This window comes from Euprymna scolopes, chromosome 18, assembly GCF_053919585.1.
Source record: "Euprymna scolopes isolate OS-2025 chromosome 18, ASM5391958v1, whole genome shotgun sequence".
Lineage (NCBI taxonomy): Eukaryota > Metazoa > Mollusca > Cephalopoda > Sepiida > Sepiolidae > Euprymna > Euprymna scolopes.
This window is the reverse complement of record NC_136499.1, coordinates 72,149,909-72,173,133: the sequence shown is the minus strand read 5'-3', so window position 1 is coordinate 72,173,133 and position 23,225 is coordinate 72,149,909. Positions and strand designations below refer to the sequence as shown.

At 31.8% G+C, this 23,225-nt stretch overlaps 1 protein-coding gene across 1 annotated transcript in view; it reads left to right on the top strand.

Annotated features, from left to right (window-relative positions):
- Window positions 1–23,225, top strand: part of LOC145297659 (transmembrane protein 94-like) — a 222,808-nt gene that overhangs the window by 116,757 nt on the left and 82,826 nt on the right. The window contains exons 3-6 of the mRNA XM_080143827.1: window positions 2,801–2,958; window positions 10,716–10,909; window positions 15,545–15,702; window positions 21,995–22,100. Coding sequence (XP_079999953.1) covers window positions 2,801–2,958; window positions 10,716–10,909; window positions 15,545–15,702; window positions 21,995–22,100 — 616 coding nt within the window. The remainder of the gene's footprint in view (window positions 1–2,800; window positions 2,959–10,715; window positions 10,910–15,544; window positions 15,703–21,994; window positions 22,101–23,225) is intronic.

The window sequence follows — 23,225 nt, the reverse complement described above, 5'->3', positions numbered from 1 at the left end:
ATGCCATGAAAATAGTGTGTACAGACATTCCTCTTTTTTCACTGCCTCAAGATTAGCTTGAGAAATTCATATCCATATTGTAATTCAAAGTAACGATTTATTACTCCCCTCCCATTCTCGTCTCTAAGAAGCGTTTCATGTTTATTGCATCTCAACTGATGTGCATCATCTGTCAGAATATTTCACTTGAATTATAATTATAGGTTTTTTAATGTATTACAAGTTTCCATTTCGAAGCCCATAAGGCAATTCATCAAAAGAAAATTTCATGTTCATCCAAATGATTGAATTTGATTTTTTCTTTTTTTTTTTTCTTTTTTTTTTTATAGATTTTCCGTCCATTCTAGACATAATAAATTCTTTTCAAGCATACGAATCTGCTTTTCTTTTTTCTTTTTTTATGAGCATGGTCGTAATCGTTGCTGCATGTGAACTCCACGTGTTGACAGCATTGCTGGCTGTCATATTGTTGTGTTCTTTATTAGCTACAAGCTGCCATTGGATGAATTGATGCTCACAAATGATGTAGAATATTTAAAATTAGCTGGACCCTTGTGTTGCCCGGTTATACAGTACGCTTAAATATGATATTTTAATGCACATTGCATATGTATTATTATAGAATCAATCCTCTATTGAATGTTATATATTACGAGGAAGAATTTGCCTGGTGGACTAATTCACAAAAAAAAAAAAAAAAATTAAAAAATAATGATAATTGGCGTTCATAAAATTCTGTCTGTTTATTTACAATATCATGTCAGATGATATTTGGGCTTGATGATCTTAAAAATAATCTTCCTTTTATAGATAAAAAAAAAATTTTTACAGGGGAATATTTTACATTACACTGCCCAAGGTTATACGAATGTAAAAGTCTTTTTTATCTATAATAGAAAAACTATTTTTAAGATCGGATTTTTTCGATTTCCGATACTCATGTTTTATACAGAAATTCATTCCATATCTAATAAAACTGCCAGATATATAAAATACCTTTGTATGAAATTTGCAAAAGATAGGCTAGGCCATTCTGAAAGAAACTCTCACACACACAAAGTGACTTTTATATGATAGTAGATAGATTTTAATTAGATAGCTGTATTTACCTGGTCCTGTATATTTAACAGGATTGTGTAGTCGTCGGTTGGAGGTTTTGTAAGGTGTAGGAAAAAGTTCAAAAATAAAATCATTATTTGTTTAGTGTAAAAAAATATCAATGTTAAAATTATTCGTTTAAGTTTTTAAGCCTGTTAAACGAATAATTTTAACATTGATATTTTTTTTAGCCTGTTAACGTAATAATAAATACAATTTTTCATTGAGTTATCAGTCATAATTTTTTAGTTAATTTTTAATAAACTATAAAATATTATTTCTTGATAATAAAAGAAATATGTTGAATTATTTTTCATTTAACTAGTGTCTAAAAATAAACTATATATGTCTATCAGAGAAAGTTGAAAAGTAAATCAATATTACGAAAGTAGGAGGAAAAAATGATTTGGAGCTCGTCAAATTTACTTTTGAACAATTTTTGTGGCAAAGAAAACGATATTATATTCACAAGAAATTAATCAGAAAATGAAAATTTCAAACATTCAACTAAGTTATCCAACAGATTTGTCCTTAATGTTGATTTATAAATAAATATTTTGGCACTAGTAACTTTGTTTATATTAAAATTATTTGTTCGAATTTGTTTTATTTATTTTATTCATTTAAAAAAATATTTATCTTTCATCTTCATTTTTAAAAAAATATTTGTTAGTTTTCATTGTAAAAAAAATATTTATTCATTTACATTAAAAAAAAAAACTTTTTTAGACACTCAAAAAATATGCAGTTAATAATAAAAACTTATTTAAAGATTTATTTGAAAATTAATTATGGTTAACATATACGATAGCACTTTCTTGAAATATGAGATATTAAAATTTGAAATTTAAAAAAGTTAAAATAATGTGCTTTTTTTCTTTTTTTTCTTTAAAAGAAAGACCTACATTTATTTGAAAATTGATTACATCATGAAGGATGAATGATAGTTACCAGAAACTAGACTTGTATGCATGTTTAAAAGCAGTAACAGTTGCTGTAAGTGCCAGATGCTGCTTTGTCAACCAATTTCAAGGTTAAGGAGTATATTTAATAATGTATATAACAAATATTGACCCAACTAGTCTTGTTAATACTAAATATTAAGTCACTTAAAAAAAAAAAAAATGAATTTTCTCAAAAATGTCAGGGGGGGGGGGTCAAAGAATGTGAAACATTTTTTGTTTTAATTTATAACTTGAAATGATCATATGATCATTATTACATATTTTTTCATTTACAAAATTCTTTGGATATATAATGTTTATAAAAATTAATAGTTAACATTTTTGTTTTTCTTAAAATCTTGCCACAAAATTGCTGTATCAATAGGTATATGAATTTGGTGATTTAAGTTTAAATTTGTGTTTAAACAAACATATATAAGCAGATATATATCTGCATATGTTCGAAATAGATGACCAGTGTTTATAATATAAACTGCAAATATTTATATCTGTGATGTGTAGTCTTATTTGAACATTATGCTAATCACTATGGATTTTAACGAGTCTTTCTGTGGTCATTGTGATATTTAATCGATCCATTTTGTCTGTTTAAATAAAAATGTGTGTCTTTTTGAATAGATGATTTAAGAAAAGCAGAGAAGATAATACAGGAAAAAAAAAAGATATGCCATGCGTTTGTATAATGTCGAATTAAAAATTGGCCAAATTCAAATGAAATACTTCTGTTCTCTTTTCAGTGTGGGGAAATCTGTTTACCAGAGCTGTTGGTGGATAGGTGAAGCGCTTCTGATTCTTCTTAGTTTGCTATTTAATGGTTACCTAATAGGCTGGAATCAAACTTTGGTGATTGAAGAACCTGTACGTCTGGCACAAGAGGCACTTGTAAAAATAAGGGGTAAGTACTTCTGCTTTTTTATTATTTAAAAAAAATATTTGTTCAATTTTTTATTTTTTTCAACCAGGGTTTTAACTTGAATTGGTGCTATTCATACCAGTAAAGGATGCCTCCTTGATAATCAGTTCAACAGTCTGGGCCAGTTTTGAGTTGATGCTGTTTTAGCAGGACTACCTTCCCATACCTTTTATTTTTAGGAAGTGGTTATCATTGCTAATCAACAAAGACCCCCCTATCGAAGAATGCTGATGGGCTGCTCAAGCATTTTTTGTGAACCAGAGTACACGCATCTTGTGCACTGATTTTTCAATTTCCACCTTCCAACCTTGCTGCATCTCCTTGCAGTAAAATGGGGAGGAGGTGGTAAATACCAATGTTGAGCATTACAAGATTCATGCTTACATATAACACAAAATGGGTTTCATTATCAGTCTTTTGTTCCTAAAGCTCTGGAGAACATTCCTATTATCTGCACCCCAAATAAAAATTCTGCATGATTGTCATTTCAGAGATTTTAAAAACATCCAATCAAACAAGTTTTAACAAACACATTGAATGGGAACAATGTTGATGTCTGACTTCTGACAATAACTGCGATAGCATATTCTTGATAGAGAGCTTTGCCACATTATTGACAATAGAACTATTGCTCAAGTGGCAATTATCCTGTTGTTTGGATATATGTGAATAAAGAGTTTATACTCAAGTATTTGCTAAAGACATCTTTAAGGTTAAATTTCCCCCCCCCCCCCAAATGATGACCTGACTCAGCATTGCTTAACTTTAGTGATCTAAAGAGAACTAGTGTGTCAATGTGATTGTGCTGCATATAACTAATGAAATATAACTATTGGAAGAAATTGACTTGATTTGTTATTAAGCTTGATTTGATTTGTAATTAAGTAAATGATTATATCTATTAGAACTTAACATTTTTGTTCCTGTGTGCATTGGCTGGCATCACAAATGGTTAGCACATTCACTAAAACAGGGGCAAGGTACTGGGAAACTCCTTTGTGGTATCATGAATGATAAAGTACCAAAAAGATGACATCCATTAAAACAGAACATAGATGAAGGGTTATGGCTTGTTTATTAGGCAAACCCAGGGCAAGTGCTCATCTGAGCTCCAATCTCTGGTCCCCCCTCGCCAATCTTTCTCGAAAAACAGCCATCTAGCTAAAACCACTGTCAATAACTTTCCCCACTCTTTAACTGTGCCTGAATCAAAATGTAGATTCCATGAACAAAGCTTCTTTCTTAGAATTGTACGCCTGTGGAACTCTCTTCCGTTTGCCTGTTTTCCAGCTGACAACAACTTGGTTGTCTTCAAGTCCAACATAAACAAATTCTTGATGAACCGCCCCCTTAAGTAATCCAATCTACCAAATTTCCATTAATAATGACTACTATGATATTACCCCATTGATTACTGTACACTCAATAACCCTTATCCTCAAGTGACTTCAGGCCTTGATAAATGGTGACTCTTATGTAAAAAAAAAAAAAAATTTTTTTTATCTATCACTTTTCTATTACAATCAAAATGATTTACTGTCATTTAAATCATTGATATAGCATATTTTGAGATGTATTCAAAACAGCTATTTAAATGCCTAATTTGTATAAACTGTATATTATAAATTGTTTGTAATTTTTTTTGTCCTAATTGGTGTGTAATAGTTTTGTTATTAAACAGTAGTTAAAGTGATTTAATACAAAAAAATGGATAAATTATTAAAACATTTTTTAATATATTCATTTCTTAATTTTCAAGGGAGGTAACTTAAACTAATATTGTTGGCTAGAAAGAAAGATATACAGACAAGACATAAACAGGAGAGGGTGACTGCTTGCTCTCTCTCTCTCTCTCTCTCTCTCTCTCTCTCTCTCTCTCTCTCTCTCTCTCTCTCATATATATAAAGTTTAAATATTTGATAGTGATTTTATATTTTTGGCTGCATACATGTAAGGAATACATTATTCTTTATGCACAACACAACCATTGTTGGTCTCCCGATAAAGAAGAGATTGGATCTAGTAATTCATTCTCGTGCGCCCATTTGTTTGTTTGCACCACTGCTTGAATTTTTTTTACAAATTTTGCACAAACATTAGTCATAGTAAAAGTAAATTTTTGCCAGAAGGAATTTTCTGGAATAATTCCAGTTGCCCATCTAGGGGCCATTATAGGAATAAAATTGCCCCAAAATCATTCGTCCATACTTTTCTGAATAATCACTCATTGAATTTTTTAAATTTTGCGCAAACATTAGTTATGGTAAAAGTAAATTTTTCACTCGAGGAGAGGGACCCTGCATGATGGCATGTTCTGTGTATTATCATTGGATATAAGAATATGGCAAGTGTTAGAAAGAGGAAAGGAAACCATTTATTAGCATTAATGTTTATTTGGCATTTGTCACTGACAGGACATTAAAGGTTGGTTACGACATAAATATATTGAACGAAATTTGAATGCTTAACATAAAAAAAATTTGAATGCTAAACATAAAAAAAATTTGAATGCTAAACATAAAAAAAATTTGAATGCTAAACATAAAAAAAATTGAAATGCTTCATGATACAAAAATGCACACGTTATTGTAGACCAAATAAAAGTGTGCGAATGGACAGGAAGCAATGGCGACACATGACTCAAAGAAAACAAGTCATTTGGTTCCTCATCTACAGGTTAAATATCACGCCAATAAGAGACAATCTTATTTCTGAATTGACAACCATATGGGGAGCACAGGTGTATCTAATTCCATGGCAGTAATGCTCTCTAGTGCAAGAACCAATTATCATAAGTGAGGTAACTCTGTTTTAACACACATTGATGAAGCTAATTTATCTTCGTAGTCAACGTAACAAAATAGGTTAAATTTGTTTTCTCATTTCAGCTAGATTTTTTTTTTTTTTTATATACAGAACAAGAAATATTTCGCTCTTATAAAATACTGTAGGCAACTTTTTTGTGGAGAAGGCGATGAAGTTTTCTATTTTGTATAAACTTTCTCTCAAATTAAATTTTACCTTTTTTGATTTGTCCTTCTTTCATATAATGGTTGAAAAAAAAAATGGGCCTCATTAAATTTATAATTTCAATCTTTTTCTTCTTTTTAGAATAATATGAAGTATTGTTCTATGTTTTAAAAATCAGACATATTTCAAAAATAGATTATAATTTTCTTTAAGAAATTTGCTTGGGTCTTAATTTTTAGAAAATCTATTTATTTATACATATAATAAAATGATATTACCCCCCCCCCCATTACATTCGGCAATTCGGCATATAACTGACAACCTCCTTTGCATATATTTTCCACTTAACACAATCACCATCTCCAACAGCACATTTTAAGGAAAAAACCTCCTTCATTTTTATTTAATACAGAAAATTAATGTATTCTTTCCAACACTTTCGCCCTTCCCAAAATCGCCTTCCAAAGAGAGTAGCAACAATTTTCTCTCCATATAATTCATTTACTCCTACACTATTAGTGAACACCTAAGCATATGTTTATATAGGTGACACAATTTCAGGACACTGCCATATTTCATAGCAATAATATCATTGCATTACAGTGTGAGAACTATGGATATTCCATATGATAATGAAAAGACGTTACCATACATTCTTCCATAGCATAATAACATGAAATATAACTACAATTATTGCCATTCATAAATTTATGTTGTCCATTTGTTTATTTTTGGAATGATGAACAGATTTTAATAAACCATCAATTTCATAACTAAAATTTAGGTAAATTCATTTATGTCATTATATGGTTTAATTAATGTTATTGTAAAAAAAAAAAAAAAAAATCCCCCCCCAAAAAAAATACATAAGTCCTTTTTCTGATTTAGCAATATTATTGAATTACTACATGAGACATATGGATAACTCTTATTAAATCATTCTTTTATTATTCTACCTAGGTAACACCGGGATATAGATCCTGCTAGTTTAAATTTTTTTATAAGCCGTTATATAACACACAAATCTTGATAATTTAATTTCTAAAATAACTGCAGCATATCAAAGGAGAAAATTAATTGTGTAAATATTTGTATTGAAACACATCCAGAAAAGTTCCAACTTCTACAGATCATTTGTTTCTTTGTATTGTGTGTTAATTTTTTCCATTTTGTTAAAAAAAGAAAAAAAAATGGGTAAAAATAATTTAGAGCAGCAGATTGAGATCAAATTTGGTTGTAATAAATGTTAGTATGCTCACCATAAGCCATTTTTAATTAAGTTATAAAGAAATGTTTCTTTGAAGGACATAGATAGTTCAAAGAAGAACAATATACATGTGAATCATCAAAACCTCAAAGAATCAATAAACAATGTGAAAACTTTGCTGCATTCAGATCCAGTGTTACGTGCACTTTTGGTGAGGATTCAGCTAAAAAATTCAACCCTGGAGTCTTTCTTTTTTTTTTTTTTTTTTTTTTTTTTTTTTTTTAAATGATCATAACTGAATCTGAAGTCTGCTGCAAAAAAGATAGGCTCTCTTTACCATGCTAGAAAACTTCTAAGACCTGCCAGTATCTTATAAATCTATAAAGCTACTATTCACTCATGCATCAAGTAGTGACTACATTTGAGCTAGTGAACCAAGCACTAGCCTCTCCCTCTGGGATAGGATGTAAAAAAAAAAAAAAATTTCTAACCTAATAAATACTATATTTATTTATTTGTGGACTGTTATCCTCGTCTTTATAGTTATTGTTTCACAACGTTTCAGCGAACTATTCCTCTGGCCTTCGTCAGGTGGTTAACCGCGATGGGATAGGAATGTTGAGTCTCTTAACTGTATCCTCACAAATGACTGCCTTCCATAGTTGTCGTCTCACCACGTTTTGGCCAACTGATCCTCTGGCCGGCTTTGGATAAGATTGAAACCGCTATCTTCAGACGATGCTCACTTAGAACCATAGAGATTCAACACCTCTATCCACTGTGCCATGGGCCCCAACAACAACTATGGAAGGCAGTAATTACTGAGGATACAGTTAACACTCACCGTTCCTATCCCATCGCAGTTAACCACTTGACAAAGGCCAGAGGAATAGTTGGCCAAAACATTGTGAAAAAAGCAACTACTACCAAGCTCCAGTCCAAGTCTCATCAATGCAATTATGTATAACTGCGCTTGTTTTACAAGTACTTCAATAGAATGTGCTCCGATGAACAACTGCACTTGTACCTTTTCAACAAAACTACTCTGATCGACTTGATTATGAGAAAATCACACCTCTTAGAAGATTTTCTATTCTAATAGCTTCTTTCTTTAGACTGTGTTCCTTTGGAATTCTCTCTCTGTTACCCGTCTCTCCAACCATATCAACATGCAGAAAATTAAAAGTATGGTGAACAAAATCTTTTAATTTCTCACCCAGGTTTCCTTCTATAAATTTGATCCCAGTTATAATAGCCCCTTGTACTTCAGTATGTCTTGTTTGGAGTGAACAAGAAAGAAAAATATGTAGTAAAATCACCATGGAAGATTCTCTCATGATTTGGAAATGCAAAAAATATCCTTGAAAAATGATGTCACAACTCTTGAAAGATAAACAGGTTTCATGTTTCATCTTTTGAAAGTGTTGTTCGTGATGAAATGGTTTGTTATGATCTCAAAACAAAATTCAGTGAAAAACACAATTTCTTGTAATTAAAAATAAAAATGTCTTTTTTTCAATTCAAGGCAATATTTGTACTTTTTTTTTTTTTTTAAATAAAAGTGTATAGGCTTCAGTTGTTTTATTTATACCAATGAGTCACCACTTATCAAGGGCAAAAACTACTCAAGAATATTTCTTAATGAAATTGTTGATTGGATGTTCAGCTATTAAAGAATGATGAACAAAATTTGATTATTTAAAATGATGCCTCTACAGTAACATATCGCTCAATAAATCTCAAGCCTAACTGATAGAATAACAACTTCTAAGCAAAATCCAACATAGTCCACTTTTTTTAGACAGATTCCAACTATTTTCTAACAATTTTGTGCCTTTTTTCCTTTTATTCTTTTTTTTGTAGATTGATTTATCTTTACTTCAAATTATGTCCCAATTTCTGATATCATGTCATCATTAGAGCCAAATCTTTTTCCCTCTAGCATTCTTTTCTTAGTCTGCAAAGCACCCATTAGTTGCTGGAGGCCAGATTTGGAAAATGGTGGATATGAAAGTAAGTTGCAGTGAAATTCATGTAATTTGACCAACTTGTAATACAGTATATTGTCTTAGTGAAAAAAACACTTTTCTTCATTTGTGACGTTCAAATGCACTAACAATGCTATGCAATATTCGCTAATATCCCCCCATGCTTCTGTTCAGTCTCGAAAGACAAAGACTACCCCTTAGGAGCAGTTGCGCGTGTAATTATAAGGAAAGGGTTGCGCAATCCCATACCACACCTCTCTTGAATCGGCACTGTTTGAGTCCAGTGGCAAGGAGAAAACCAGGACGACTGGAAACAATGCTGAGATAAGCGGAGAGCACATACAGCACCTGAAAGTCCCAAATGGTCACCCATTTAGTACTGACCAGGTTCAACGTTGCTTAACTTTGGTGATCCCGCAGGAACCGTTGTGTCAACGTGATTATGCCGTATATTTGTAGGATTGAAACCGCTATCTTCAGACAATGCTTACCTAGAACCATAGAGATTCAACATGTCCATCCACTGTGCCATGGGCCCCAACAACAACTATTAGGATTATTCGCTAATAATGATTATTTTTTAAGGTAATCAATAAATAAAATACTTTGCATATTCAATAAAAAAAGAGGCCAAAATCTTCCCTGCTAACGTTTGAATTTAGTTACTTTAGATGGCTTTCACCTACTGCTGTCCACTCAGCTGATTTGATTTGGGAGTGAAGTGATGTATCCATGTTTCATCCATTATCATATACTGGATTTTTTTGTTGTTGAAAAAGTTGAAAACCACACTTTGAATTGTTGACGCGTTGTTTCTGATCACCTGTGAGCAAACGTTTTGAACAGTTTTCTTATAGATTAATATTCATGCAAAATAGTGAAGACACTAGTTTCTGACATATTCAACTCCTCTACTATTTCATGCAAGTTCTATTGGTTAAAATGAGTGTGTAGACTTAGTGGAAGTTTTGGGGACAACTGCCAAATTCGGGTGACCTGAGCATTTAGCATAATTTGTGTTTCTTCAATCATGTTTAAAGTTTTGTTTTAATTGTCATATGTTATGACAAGAGGATTCTGGCAGAAAAATCTCTCGGTCTTGGAGGGAAGCAACTAAGAGCAAACATGTTAAAATGGACTAATGAATCTGTAATTTAAAAAAAGAGGTATGCTTCATAGTCTCTCTTTTATATATGATCTTTACTGATGAGACGATCAAAGCTTGATTAGCCAATTATGAAATAATTGTAAAATGAGAAGTGCAACTCAATAAACCTGACGTTGATTGAATTGTTGCCAATTTTTATGAGAAAAGAATTCCAACCTTTAATTTTCTGCATTTCATTTATGTGGACAGGCATGCATCGATGGTGTCTTCAGTCAAGACGGCTTGAGGCAAAGTATGATTTGTAGATTGTAAGTCGATCACTCAGTTAATATAAAGTGATTAAGGACAAGATGTTTGTGCCACAAAATGACAACAGATAAGGATAACTGGTCAAAATCTGTAAATTTTGTAATTGTATTTTTATCTTGGTATTTAATAATAAAAAAATTATATTTAATTTTTACAGAAAACCTGGTTGATGGAATATGGAATTCCCGGGACTACCTCAACTTAAACAGTCCCCAATCTCCTTGTATATCCACTCAGTGGACATATCGGGATGGCGAATTGGTAGACTTACCAACTGTGTTGATAGTCAAAGGAGATATTATTTTGTTACGGCCTGGCCATGCTGTTCCTGTCCAGTGTCAAGAATTGATGGTCAGTTCTCTAATTTTTTTTTATTTTTTGTTTTATTGTATTTGACCATTTACTTGTCCTCAAGAAAATAGTCAAATTACTTAGCTCCTTATTTTCTGTAAAAAAAAATATCACGTGTTGGTGCTTGCCCAAAATCCCCACTATATTAAAAAACAAAAAGAAAAATCTGTATAATGTACATACCTGTGATGGAAAGAAAATATTGTTTACCAAAAACCATGCAAATTAGTGTTTGTTTTTCAAATAAAAACATCAAATTTTATAGCGAAACTACAAGAGATGATCTCATGCAAGCTAGAAAACAGTATGAAGGATTAGATTATTTTATGGAACGGCTTGAATTAAAGTTTAATTTGCAAGATTTAAAATAACATTCTTATAATGGTTGAAGGGGAGAAGGGGAGGTATTGAAAACAAGACATTCTCTTAAAAATGATTTTCTTTATAAAAATAAATGTTATCAATCTACATGATTTTGGGTGTATGATATTTTATTTCCTTTCCGGATACGTATCTTATTCAGACTTTTCTTTATTTTGTTTTTTATTGTAGAGAAAATTTTGGACAAGGATCCAAGTATTTGTTAAATCAAAAATAACTATTTCTTGTATCTAGTTTAGAAACGTTACCAATCTTTTTTTTTCCTCTAGGTTATTCCTAAAATCAGTGTTTAAAGTTTTATAAAACTCTATCAATGCCAAATGAGAAATATATATATATATATATATATATATATATATATATATATATATATATATATATTTTTTTTTTTTTTTTACCCCAAACAAGGCACATTGCCACTTTGGTGTAGGGGGCTACTATCAGGGGAAACATCTACTGGGGTACTATGTAGGGATTTGGGCAGTAAGATGTTGGTTCACGTTGCACTTGAACTTATGCATGTCAGTACAGTTGGGGGAGCAGTGACCTGGAATGGAATTCCAAAGTCTAGCGGTTCTGGGGAAGAAACTACCGGAGTAGAAAGATCTTTTACATCTAGGGATCTCTACAGTGTGGGGGTGAGATTTTGCAGCTTGTCGGGTCTGTCGAGGGTGTTCACGTCGTGGGGGCACAAGTGCTTGCAGTTCATCAGAGCATTCACCATTAAAATACTTGTAGAACAGGCAGAGGGATGCAACGTTTCGTCGATGGGACAGAGGCTGAAGCTTAGATGCCAGTTTAGGGCCTATCAGATTTGCGACTCTCTTTTGAACCCTGTCAAGGAGCGAGAGACTAGTAACCGATGCACCAGCCCAAATATGACAGCAATACTCCATACATGGGCGAATGGTGGCCTTATAGAGGTACAGGATACTTTCGGATGTTAGAAGTTTTCTAGCACGGTAGAGAGAGCCCACCTTCCTCACAGCGGCCCTGGCAATGCCCTCGATGTAATTGTTCCAGCTCATGTTTCCTGTGAACGTTAGGCCAAGGAGCTTGAAAGACGTACTCTCAGATAAAGAGTCGTTGGCCATTGCTATAGGTGGTAGAGAAGGTTTCTTGTAATTATTGAATGAAACCAGTTTAGTCTTGGCGGCATTGAACGTGACCATCCATTTTTGTCCCCATTCCACTACTGATTGGAGGTCATCCTCTAGTGTTTCTGCCATTACTTTAGATATATGTTCATTTGTTTTCCTGTCGTGCCTGTTATAGAGTGTGGTGTCATCAGCATATATATCCATCTCAGAGGCAATTTTGTCGGGGAGGTCATTTATGAATATCAGGAACAGTAGAGTCCATTTTTTTTTTTTTTTATTTAAACAAATTTTCTATATATAGAAACAATCCTCAAAATAGTGTTCTTTATAAATGGTACAAGTTTTACATTTGATAGGATCAATTTGTAATGCGGATGAACAATTTTTATCTTTTTTATTTATATTCATATTAAAATAAAAACTAATTATATTAATAAACATCTAGAAATAAAAACAAATCATTCTGTATTAAATCTTTATTGCAATATAATTTTACAACGTTGCCCAGGATTAAGTGAACATCAACAAAAGTTCCATACTTCCAATACTTTTATTGTCAACTTTTTAATCAAATCAATTGATTACCTGCCTGCTCTAATCGGAGACCCACCATAGTTCACCTAGATAAAGTTTCACATACCTCCCTGCAGTGACTTAGTTCACAATACATTGCGGCCTACATTGCACTGTAGAGAACCTACTATTGATTTTATTAAATTATTTTTATATAATGGCTTGAATTAAAGTTTAAAATATAAAAGTCAGTTACATTGGTTCAGTTGTGCTCTAAACTTAAACCTTTATTTCAAATGTGTCCCAGTCTTATCAAAGAGTCTACTATTGATTTATATGCACTTGTTAGGTTATAGGCAGTGTTAACTTTGGTCAAAATCAAGCTGTTCCTTCTTTAATTGGATTTTTCCGATTTTTCAATACTTCTGGAGATATTCCGATACAAAACCTATTTAAGAATAATCCCATACAGTTAAAGTACAATTTCCCATACAGGTAAAGTACATTTGTGTGAAATTTTTAAAAAATTTGCTATTTCAGAGTTCATAGGAAACTCATACAGTGCTTTTTATTTATTTATATATATATATGGGGGAGTTATAAGAATAAGATCGATTCTTTAAGGGGAGACTTATCGGGATAATGCGAAGCTCAACAAATTGCTTTAGAGCTTATATAGAGTATGAATAAAATAAGAAAGCGACAATATAAAAATATATACTAATGCATATAAATTTATTTGTTTATTCAATAAGGTTATACATCAATTAGGAATGTAAGGTAAGTAAGAACTCTTTATACTATGGTATTTCAAAGCCTAATGCTTCTCATCAGAAGAGGAGAAAAGATGCTACTACATTATGGTCACAGTGAAAAGGGTTGAACTTTTGGAGAAGGGAATGCAGTACTGCTTTTTGCCTTTGTTTTCTTAAGTTATGGATAAGTATTAAGATTGTTTTTATTAATCTTATTTGAAAACAGTTCACCAAACTTAAGATCATGCCTGCAAGATTCAATGATTGATAAGAATTGAGTGAAAAGGTAGAGTTATCAATATAAATGGTCAATATCTTTCTCATCTAGAATTTGCTGACGATATCGTTGCAAGTCAAACTTGAAGAACTAGAAGGGATTCTTAATGTCATTCACAATGCTAGCCATTTAGCTGGTCTTAAAATGCACACGCATGACAAACAAAGGACATGCTCAACAAATATGTCGCAAAAGCCAGTCATGGTGAACACCAAAAATGCTGAGAAAATTGACATCTACTACCTAGGGAAGAGGGTGAGAAGTGATGCTGATATCATAGATGAAATCAAACAGCAAATCATGTCTTTTTCAAAGTAGAGATCATAAAGAGTAGAAAGTTCAGTATAAACGCTGAACAGAAAATGTTCAGTGAATACATGATCGCTTTTGGCATATGGTAACATAGAAACATGGGCACTCAGTAATGCAGCGATAGGAAAGCTAAAAGTGACGCAATGCAAAATTGGAATGCATTATGATCGGCATCCATCTGCGTGAAAGAAAATGCAAATACCTGGATCAAACAACAAACTGGAGTAATCAATATAGATGGGCAGACCGTCGGGTTAGAGACCTTTTAGACAACAAGTGGACATTTGAAGTGACAGAATGGATCGAAAAGTAATGGAAAAAAATCAAGAAGGCCAAAAACCTGTTAGAGAGAACCTTGGTAGTTAATTGGGTCCTATGTAGTCACGCTTATCCAGAGAAAAAATAAGGTGGAATGAAACCAGGGAGGGGTTCTTTCTCTAGGAGTTATAAAAAACCCAAATGATAGATCTAGAAATTCTTATTTACAGATAGCGTTTTCATCTAAAATAGGCCAGACAAATGCTAAATATCTGCTTCTTCATTCTGACCATGAATTAAATATTTTCACTTTTTTTTTTTAATCAAGATTTTTTATTCAACTTTTGAGCTAGATTCATTTTTATTAGTGTCATGACATAATTATAACTGTCCAAAAGATCTGAATATATAAGATTTTAGAAACTATTAGTATATGCCTTCAAATCTTTGAGAAATTTGATACAGTTAGTAACCATGTAGTTGTTATAAGATAAGCAAAATGATTCCCTTCCTGCTTCCATGACTATACTAACATACACAAGTTTAATGTAAACAGACATCTTGCTGTTCAACTCCCCTCAGTCCCCTTTCAGACACAATCCTAAATAGTAGTCCCTTACGTTCCAAGTGGCATTATACCTTGTTTGAGGTGAAAATGAGTTTAAAAAAAAAAATTAGAATTGGAAATTCTATTATGCTTTTTACATTAATCTGTATAATTTACTGCCAATAATAATAATATAACTTTAGAAATGATAAATCTGTCGGGGCCAGTACTATTAAAACAAAATGTCATTGTCAGCTAAATATCCTTTAACTAAAATGAACATAGCTTTTCTTTAATTTTTAATTATAACAATTTAATTATTACCTTAGTGACACCAGATTAATCACCAGCTTTCCTAATTGGACAATCTAATTTTTTTTTTTTTTTTATGTGTGTGAAAGGTGATAATATATATATATATATGAACCTAAAATGCCTTAGCGTATTATTATAAAGATTATCATATTACATATAAATTGCTTTTTTTTCCAGACTGTAGAAAATCAGACAGGTATGATCCTCTGTGAAGGAGAGATGTACACCCCAAACTTGGAACAGTCTGTAGAGCAACTTGGGTTACCTCAGGGACGAGTGCCACTTCAACCCAAGAAATTTACAGTGTTGAAAACTCCTTTTGTTGAAAACTTTAGGTATTTAATTTGTTTTTTTTTTGTTTTTTGTTTTTTTTAGAAAATCTTTTGCCTTGAGTATTTTATATAATAAAATATTACTTTTTCTTTTTTTTTTTTTTGTTTTTTTTTTTTTTTGAAAAGGTAAAAAAAATATTTTTAATTTTAACGTTAAATCACCTTGTACCTCTACAGGCAATACCTTTGTTCAGTTAGAATAAAAAAGAACATCTTCCTATGTTTTATTGGTAAAAATACAATGAGTTACAGGATATAATTTTACCAAAAATGTGCAATTTTGTTTGCATGTGTTGTAATTTTAGGCTTTTACCATAAGGCTGTTTTTTTTTTTTCTTTTGGCAGAATGTGATTCGTTGTGTGTGAGACTGAACAGAGTCTGTCACTGCAGTTAAATTCATTTTGATTCTGCAGTTGTATCTTTTAGTGTTGTCTGAATATTTTTAGACTTTTTGTTTTTTGTGACTTGTAAATTGTAGACTGCTTCAGCCATTTCCAGTTTGTTTAGTAATCAGAAACATTCGAGCCTATGTAGATTCTTGGCTGGTCAATCATTTCTGATGCCGTTGCTTGTATACTATTTTGCAAACAAAATGCTTATTTTAAGGCCACTTTTTTAAAGTTCATAAAAAAAATTGAAATGTCTAATTCAGCATTGAACCTTTCACATTAATGTTTTCACTATATTTTATCAGAAGAAATAAAGATGGTTTATTGACTTAAAACAATGAATTTATTTTATAATTCTCATAAGCTTGGTTTGATAGGATTTTTATGATAATTTAATGATTAAACAGTATAGTTATAAAAAAAACAAAATCTCCTGACCAAATACTTTTTAATGAAAATAAAACGTTTCTTTTTTTTTTTTTCTTTTTTTTTAAAATAAGTTTATGAATATAGAAATAGTTTTTAACAAAATGTCATTTCAAATGTATACTTTTTATATTTGGCTAATTCAAACTACTGCTCTCAACTTGGATGTTATTCTCATCACGTTTTGGCTGATGTAACCTCCATCTTCACGTGTTTCTTGTCAAGCTCTGGAATCTGTATGGAATTTCAAACTGAAACTTATTTAATCCAGGAGGGTAGATTGTTTTCCTACCATCAGCCACGACTGGGTAGAAGTCTCAAGTTATTTTTATTATCTTCTTAATAATGTCTCTACTTTGGGTTTCAGTCTCCAGAAGACTGACAGTAAAAACTGATTGTACTTAACACAATAGCCATTGTAAGTATAATATCTGACATAGCAAACTTTTAAAAAACAATTGTGTACATGTATTAGTTATAATAGTTAATTTTTAAAATAGTTATTTGCTAAAACTGACAGGAAGCAATACACTTTAGAATTTCTTTCAAATCTTTTCCTGACAAATAAACTTTAAGTATCGCTTCATGTTTTCTTTGTTCACATAAACCAGGACAGAGTGCTCTTAAACTGATAAGATTATCATCCATTTAAACTATATCAATGCTTTTAGGGAGCTAGCATCCTTACAACCAACTGCAAGTCATTAATTGAAGTGTTTTTATGGTAATGGCCTTGAAATAGTGGTTTCTTTTGTTTTTAAGCTGTTGTAATATTGATTAAAAAAAAAAATCAATCTTACATGCATACTTTCTGTTTATACATCTTGCCCTATTTTATGGAATTAAAAAATAACAAAGTATTGCACATTTGTTTGAAAATATTTCTATTGAAATGCATTGGCTTTCAAGTCGGATGTAAACTTCACTCCTGCAATGTTTCTCATTTCTATCAGTTATTCTTTCAAATATTACAACCTACTTTCCTTATGATTACTGCTAATTTTATTATTATTACCATGGCAACCACACTACTATTATTGTTGGTACCATGGCAACCAATACTGTTATTATTTTTACCATGGCAATAACAAATACTACTATTATTTTTATACTACTGATATTTTTCCCATGACAACCACAAATAGTACTATTGCTTTTACCCTGGAAAACATGAATACAATTATTGTTTTTACCATGGAAACCACGAATACATTATTGTTTTTACCATGGCAACCATGACCACATTATTGTTTTTACCCTGGAAACCATGAATATATTATTGTTTTTACCATGGCAACCAAGAATACTAGTATTGTTTTTACCATGGCAACCACGAATACATTATTGTTTTTACCATGGCAACCACGAATACATTATTGTTTTTACCATGGCAACCATGAATACTATTGCTGTTTTTTTTTTTTATGGAAACCACGATTACTACTGTTTTTACCATGGAAACCACAAATACTACAAATGTTTTTACCATGGACACCATGATTACTATGAATGTTGTTACCATGACAACCAAGAATACTATTGTTATTACCATGGCAACCATGAATACTATTGTTATTACCATGGCAACCATGAATACATTGTTTTTACCATGACAACCACGAATACATTATTGTTTTTATCATGACAATCACGAATGCATAATTGTTTTTACCATGGCAATCACGAATACATTGTTTTACCATGGCAACCATGAATAGATTGTTTTTACCATGGCAACCATGAATAGATTGTTTTTACCATGGCAACCATGAATAGATTGTTTTTACCATGGCAACCATGAATAGATTGTTTTTACCATGGCAACCATGAATAGATTGTTTTTACCATGGCAACCATGAATAGATTGTTTTTACCATGGCAACCATGAATGCATGATTGTTTTTACCATGGCAACCATGAGTAGATTGTTTTTACCATGGCAACCATGAGTAGATTGTTTTTACCATGGCAACCATGAGTAGATTGTTTTTACCATGGCAACCATGAGTAGATTGTTTTTACCATGGCAACCATGAGTAGATTGTTTTTACCATGGCAACCATGAGTAGATTGTTTTTACCATGGCAACCATGAGTAGATTGTTTTTACCATGGCAACCATGAGTAGATTGTTTTTACCATGGCAACCATGAGTAGATTGTTTTTACCATGGCAACCATGAATAGATTGTTTTTACCATGGAAACCATGAATACATGATTGTTTTTACCATGGAAACCATGAATAGATTGTTTTTACCATGGCAACCATGAGTAGATTGTTTTTACCATGGCAACCATGAATAGATTGTTTTTACCATGGCAACCATGAATAGATTGTTTTTACCATGGCAACCATGAATACATGATTGTTTTTACCATGGCAACCATGAATACATGATTGCTTTTACCATGGCAACCATGAATGCATGATTGTTTTTATCATGGCAACCATGAATGCATGATTGTTTTTACCATGGCAACCATGAATACATGATTGTTTTTACCATGGCAACCATGAATACATGATTGTTTTTACCATGGCAACCTTGAATACATGATTGTTTTTACCATGGCAACCATGAATAGATAGTTTTTACCATGGCAACCATGAATAGATAGTTTTTACCATGGAAACCATGAATGCATGATTGTTTTTACCATGGAAACCATGAATGCATGATTTTTTTTACCATGGCAACCATGAATGCATGATTTTTTTACCATGGCAACCATGAATACGTGATTGTTTTTACCATGGCAACCATGAATACATGATTGGTTTTACCATGGCAACCATGAATGCATGATTTTTTTTACCATGGCAACCATGAATGCATGATTTTTTTACCATGGCAACCATGAATAGATAGTTTTTACCATGGCAACCATGAATAGATAGTTTTTACCATGGCAACAATGAATAGATAGTTTTTACCATGGCAACCATGGATAGTTTTTACCATGGCAACCATGAATAGATTATTTTTACCATGGCAACCATGAATAGATTGTTTTTACCATGACAACCATGAATAGATTGTTTTTACCATGGCAACCATGAATAGATTGTTTTTACCATGGCAACCATGAATGCATGATTGTTTTTACCATGGAAACCATGAGTAGATTGTTTTTACTATGGCAACCATGAATAGATTGTTTTTACCATGGCAACCATGTGTAGATTGTTTTTACCATGGCAACCATGAGTAGATTGTTTTACCATGGCAACCATGAGTAGATTGTTTTTACCATGGCAACCATGAGTAGATTGTTTTTACCATGGCAACCATGAGTAGATTGTTTTAACATGGCAACCATGAGTAGATTTTTTTTACCATGGCAACCATGAGTAGATTGTTTTTACCATGGCAACCATGAATAGATTGTTTTTACCATGCCAACCATGAATAGATTGTTTTTACCATGGCAACCATGAATAGATTGTTTTTACCATGACAAGCATGAATAGATTGTTTTTACCATGACAAGCATGAATGCATGATTGTTTTTACCATGGCAACCATGAATGCATGATTGTTTTTACCATGGCAACCATGAATGCATGATTGCTTTTACCATGGCAACCATGAATGCATGATTGTTTTTACCATGGCAACCATGAATGCATGATTGCTTTTACCATGGCAACCATGAATGCATGATTGTTTTTACCATGGCAACCATGAATGCATGATTGTTTTTACCATGGCAACCATGAATGCATGATTGTTTTTACCATGGCAACCATGAATGCATGATTGTTTTTACCATGGCAACAATGAATGCATGATTGTTTTTACCATGGCAACCATGAATACATGATTGCTTTTACCATGGAAACCATGAATACATGATTGCTTTTACCATGGAAACCATGAATACATGATTGTTTTTACCATGGCAACCATGAATACATGATTGCTTTTACTATGGCAACCATGAATACGTGATTGCTTTTACCATGGCAACCATGAATACGTGATTGTTTTTACCATGGCAACCATGAATACGTGATTGTTTTTACCATGGCAACCATGAATACGTGATTGTTTTTACCATGGCAACCATGAATACGTGATTGTTTTTACCATGGCAACCATGAATACGTGATTGTTTTTACCATGGCAACCATGAATACGTGATTGTTTTTACCATGGCAACCATGAATACGTGATTGTTTTTACCATGGCAACCATGAATACGTGATTGTTTTTACCATGGCAACCATGAATACGTGATTGTTTTTACCATGGCAACCATGAATACGTGATTGTTTTTACCATGGCAACCATGAATACGTGATTGTTTTTACCATGGCAACCATGAATACGTGATTGTTTTTACCATGGCAACCATGAATACGTGATTGTTTTTACCATGGCAACCATGAATACGTGATTGTTTTTACCATGGCAACCATGAATACGTGATTGTTTTTACCATGGCAACCATGAATACGTGATTGTTTTTACCATGGCAACCATGAATACGTGATTGTTTTTACCATGGCAACCATGAATACGTGATTGTTTTTACCATGGCAACCATGAATGATATTGCTGTTTTGTTTAAAATGGAAATCACGAATACTACTGTTTTTACCATGGAAACCATGAATACTATGAATGTTTTTACCATGGAAACCACAAATACTACCAATGTTTTTACCATGGCAACCATAAATACATTATTGTTTTTGCCATGGCAACCATAAATACATTTTTGCTTTTACCATGGCAACCATGAATACATTTTTGCTTTTACCATGGCAACCATGAATACATTTTTGCTTTTACCATGGCAACCATGAATACATTTTTGCTTTTACCATGGCAACCATGAATACATTATCCTTTTTACCATGGCAACAATGAATACTACAAATGTTTTTACCATGGCAACCATGAATATTGCTATTGTTTTTACCATGGCAACCATGAATATTGCTATTGTTTTTACCATGGCAACCATGGATATTACTATTGTTGCTATGGCAACCATAAATATTACTATTGTTACTATGGCAACCATGAATACTACTATTATTGTTACCATGGTAACCACAAATACTATTGTTGCAAACACGAGTACTGTTACCATGGCAACCATTACCTATTACCATAGCAACCATGTATACTACTATTGTTGTTACCACAGCCACCATCACGTATGATTATTTTTAGTTTCATGACCTGTTATTATCATCATTTAAGTTTTGTGAGTTATCCCTCCACTCATTTCGTGCTACTTCTCTTTAATTTTTGTTCAACTTATAAGAATCCAATTTTGTCACTGATCCACTTTGAAGGGTTTTTCTTAAATATTTTTTCTAATTAGCATTAGATCAGTGATTAATGGGAAAAAAAGTTCTATTTTTATTGTTTTTACAATTTTTGTTTTGAAATGTGGACTAAATTCTTCATTGGTTTTCTCATTTCATGTAAAAACTACTGCTGATCATTTTGTTTCACTTTAGAGATCTTTTGGATAAAACTGGTGACCATCCTGCTAGCATTATTGATTCTATAAGGTACCAAGTTCATAGCATTTTACTTGAGAAAACTTTACTGCCCATCGTTTTGGTAAGTACAATTTATTACTTTACTAGCTCACTTATCTGTGCCTCTTTATCACAGAACTGATGTTGCTAATCTTTCCATAATTATTTCCATAGTAAATGCTAATCTTTCCATAATTATTTTCATAGTAAATGCTAATCTTTCCATAATTATTTCCATAGTAAATGCTAATCTTTCCATAATTATTTCCATAGTAAATGCTAATCTTTCCATAATTATTTCCATAGTAAATGCTAATCTTTCCATAATTATTTCCATAGTAAATGCTAATCTTTCCATAATTATTTCCATAGTAAATGCTAATCTTTCCATAATTATTTCCATAGTAAATGCTAATCTTTCCATAATTATTTCCATAGTAAATGCTAATCTTTCCATAATTATTTCCATAGTAAATGCTAATCTTTCCATAATTATTTCCATAGTAAATGCTAATCTTTCCATAATTATTTCCATAGTAAATGCTAATCTTTCCATAATTATTTCCATAGTAAATGCTAATCTTTCCATAATTATTTCCATAGTAAATGCTAATCTTTCCATAATTATTTCCATAGTAAATGCTAATCTTTCCATAATTATTTCCATAGTAAATGCTAATCTTTCCATAATTATTTCCATAGTAAATGCTAATCTTTCCATAATTATTTCCATAGTAAATGCTAATCTTTCCATAATTATTTCCATAGTAAATGCTAATCTTTCCATGATTATTTCCATAGTAAATGCTAATCTTTCCATGATTATTTCCATAGTAAATGCTAATCTTTCCATAATTATTTCCATAGTAAATGCTAATCTTTCCATGATTATTTCCATAGTAAATGCTAATCTTTCCATAATTATTTCCATAGTAAATGCTAATCTTTCCATGATTATTTCCATAGTAAATGCTAATCTTTCCATAATTATTTCCATAGTAAATGCTAATCTTTCCATAATTATTTCCATAGTAAATGCTAATCTTTCCATAATTATTTCCATAGTAAATGCTAATCTTTCCATAATTATTTCCATAGTAAATGCTAATCTTTCCATGATTATTTCCATAGTAAATGCTAATCTTTCCATGATTATTTCCATAGTAAATGCTAATCTTTCCATGATTATTTCCATAGTAAATGCTAA